Source organism: Montipora foliosa, chromosome 8 (assembly GCF_036669935.1).
Source record: "Montipora foliosa isolate CH-2021 chromosome 8, ASM3666993v2, whole genome shotgun sequence".
NCBI classification, from domain to species: domain Eukaryota; kingdom Metazoa; phylum Cnidaria; class Anthozoa; order Scleractinia; family Acroporidae; genus Montipora; species Montipora foliosa.
The window spans coordinates 7,405,654-7,408,153 of record NC_090876.1 but is presented as its reverse complement, the minus strand read 5'-3'; the positions used below and the strand labels follow the sequence as shown (position 1 = coordinate 7,408,153).

The 2,500-nt window shown below is 39.1% G+C and overlaps 1 protein-coding gene across 1 annotated transcript in view; it reads right to left on the bottom strand.

Annotated features, from left to right (window-relative positions):
* The window catches only part of LOC137967929 (collagen alpha-1(II) chain-like), a 141,726-nt gene that overhangs the window by 67,936 nt on the left and 71,290 nt on the right, over nt 1-2,500 (bottom strand). The window contains exons 23-24 of the mRNA XM_068814531.1: nt 1,697-1,750; nt 943-996 (exon numbers count right to left, since the gene is read on the bottom strand). Coding sequence (XP_068670632.1) covers nt 943-996; nt 1,697-1,750 — 108 coding nt within the window. The remainder of the gene's footprint in view (nt 1-942; nt 997-1,696; nt 1,751-2,500) is intronic.

Here is a 2,500-nt window from a genome sequence, read left to right as displayed (position 1 = left end):
GAAAGCAACTTCTTAAACAGAAACCCAAATTTCCCAAAACACAAGGTTAAAAAGAGACCGAAGCGTGCTGCACTTGAACAGTGAATTTCATTCCCGCCCTCCACATTGGAGGTTTTGCCATTCAATGGAAACGCACAAGGGAGCACACCAAAAGGGTGTGTTTGATTGACCGTACTCTGGGATAGGAATACATAGAATAGAAGTTAAAAATCCCTTGTTTTTACGGAGATTCACATCAAAATTGTCAAACACCTCCTAAAATGCTATTTTTAACATATCTTTATTGTCCTTGTTGCTTCAAAACGTCAGATATACCGTTTCAAATCGTCACTCCACGTATCCTTATACCGGAATAGGGTCAATCGAAGGCAACCTCCCGTTTCAAAACGGAGTTTTTTCCTCCGTATATGAAGATAATCTACGTCCACACGTAACGTTTTCGAATCGTATTTGACCTTCCACAGACATACGCAAAAACGATTCGAAAATGCTAATCTTCGCCTATGAAGCATGCGTGGGTGTACGCTCTGTATCGTATCACTAGCCCTTATGTCATTGTATGGAGGTTTTTCACACGTCCACTCGAAATATGATAAACCTTCATTTTTTTAAATCTACACTATGGAGAGCGTTTTCAAAAACCTTCGTTTTCGGTGACCGGAATCCATTTAAATATTACTTCGCCAAAATTGTAAATCTCGAAAAGGATAAAATAATTTCGTAAACTAAATCTCCCTCAGTGCAAGAACAGTTTCAAATCCATCACCAAAATCGATTTCGAACCACACCGTCCTACATTTATCACAAACTGCAACTGTATGTGAGTAGAAAACCTACAGTAACATTGCACTAAAGGGAACGCCTGTACCGATCATTAACACATTTCAATCAAACAAAGACAGACAGCGGTGAAACCAACAGAGTCACCAATGAAAAACATACCAGTTCTCCTTTGGCCCCATTTATTCCTGGCTGTCCATTTTTCCCTGCATCGCCCTAAATTTGTTCGAAGGTAACGAAACGCGAGATTAAAAGCAAAATCTGCATAACAATGTCATGGTCAATTTCCGTAGAAGTATTGGCGTAGAAGCTTTGCGGATATTGTGCATTAATTAGGGACTTTAAGATCTAAAAACGCCACAAAACAACAAAATGATTATTTGAAAGGGGAAAATAATCGTGCGGAACGCATCTTAGCACATATTTTTGCTGTAATCTTCAGAACAACGACGTGAAATCACCAATTTGAGCTTTTGACGACAACGCAAGCGTACAGGTGTGAATCTTTCATTCTCAATTTCTGCTGTGAAACCGCACGTACGGTTTTATTTTTAGGATACTTCGCCCACATTGCACAACGTGAATGGACATTGAATAATCGTGAAAGACTTATTGCAAAGTTATATTTTGAGGTGTTTGATCGGAAGCTTCAGTTTGACGGATTTCAAATTTTACCAAACACGATCAAACAAGGTGGGCCAAACGATAAAATGTTTGGTCACCAAACATTCTACGTTTGACAGGGGCTTTACTAAGTTAAAGTGCATGTAGGGAATCTTTTTCATTGCTTTCTCATTCGTTTTTTCTTAGTATCTAATTCCCCACCAATAAGCTTTTGCTCCTCAGCTTTTTTATATACAAACTGCACTTTTTAAGGAAATGTGCATCAGCTACAACAGAAAAGATTTAAACAAACCTTTGATCCTCCTCTTCCGACAGCCCCAGGATGACCTCGACTTCCGGGGGTTCCCTGAAAAACGGACCAAGGCATAATTTTTAGCTATTTTCAGTGATCTTTCAGACCCTTTCCCTGAATTGATGCAAAAATAGAAATTTTGAGGCGTTTTCTCGGGCCCTGGAAAATTGTTCAAAACTGCAGGAGTTTTCCAGGAATTCCAGGAGTACAGTGTGAAACCACAAGACTGACGATTTGTCCAGAACTTCATGTCTTTAGATGCACGTTGATTTATACAAGCACCAGAGAGTGACCCCGACAATGGTGACTTGGAGACTGTTCGTTCTCCTTAGTGAAGGAAAGATCTGTCCACATCATCAGATGTTCTAACATTAGGCACAGCCAGGGCTAGATCAGCCATGTGCATGTACTGAAGATAAAGTATCCTGGCATTGGTACCTCTGACCGTAATCTTCTCTAATTGTACTTCATAGATAGCTGCCTAATTTTCTTAGCCCTTATGGTTGTTATAGGCAGCTAATACCTTCTTTTTCAGTTTCAAAATCAATGTACTACTTTTTTTGTTTCCTGTTGGTATAAAGAAATGTTGTTGTTGTTGTTGTTGTTTTGAACGTATTGTTGGATATAAGAATGGGACACTTTGTGCTTGATATCAAAACATGGTGTAAATCTAATTACAAGGTATGTCTGGACAAAGATGTTTTGGCAAATGTGCATTGTCACAATCAAGAATGAACCAAGAGTAAGATTTACCCAAATTGGCCTAGTTCCCACCAGCGTCAGAAAAGTGTCTTTTCTAAACTA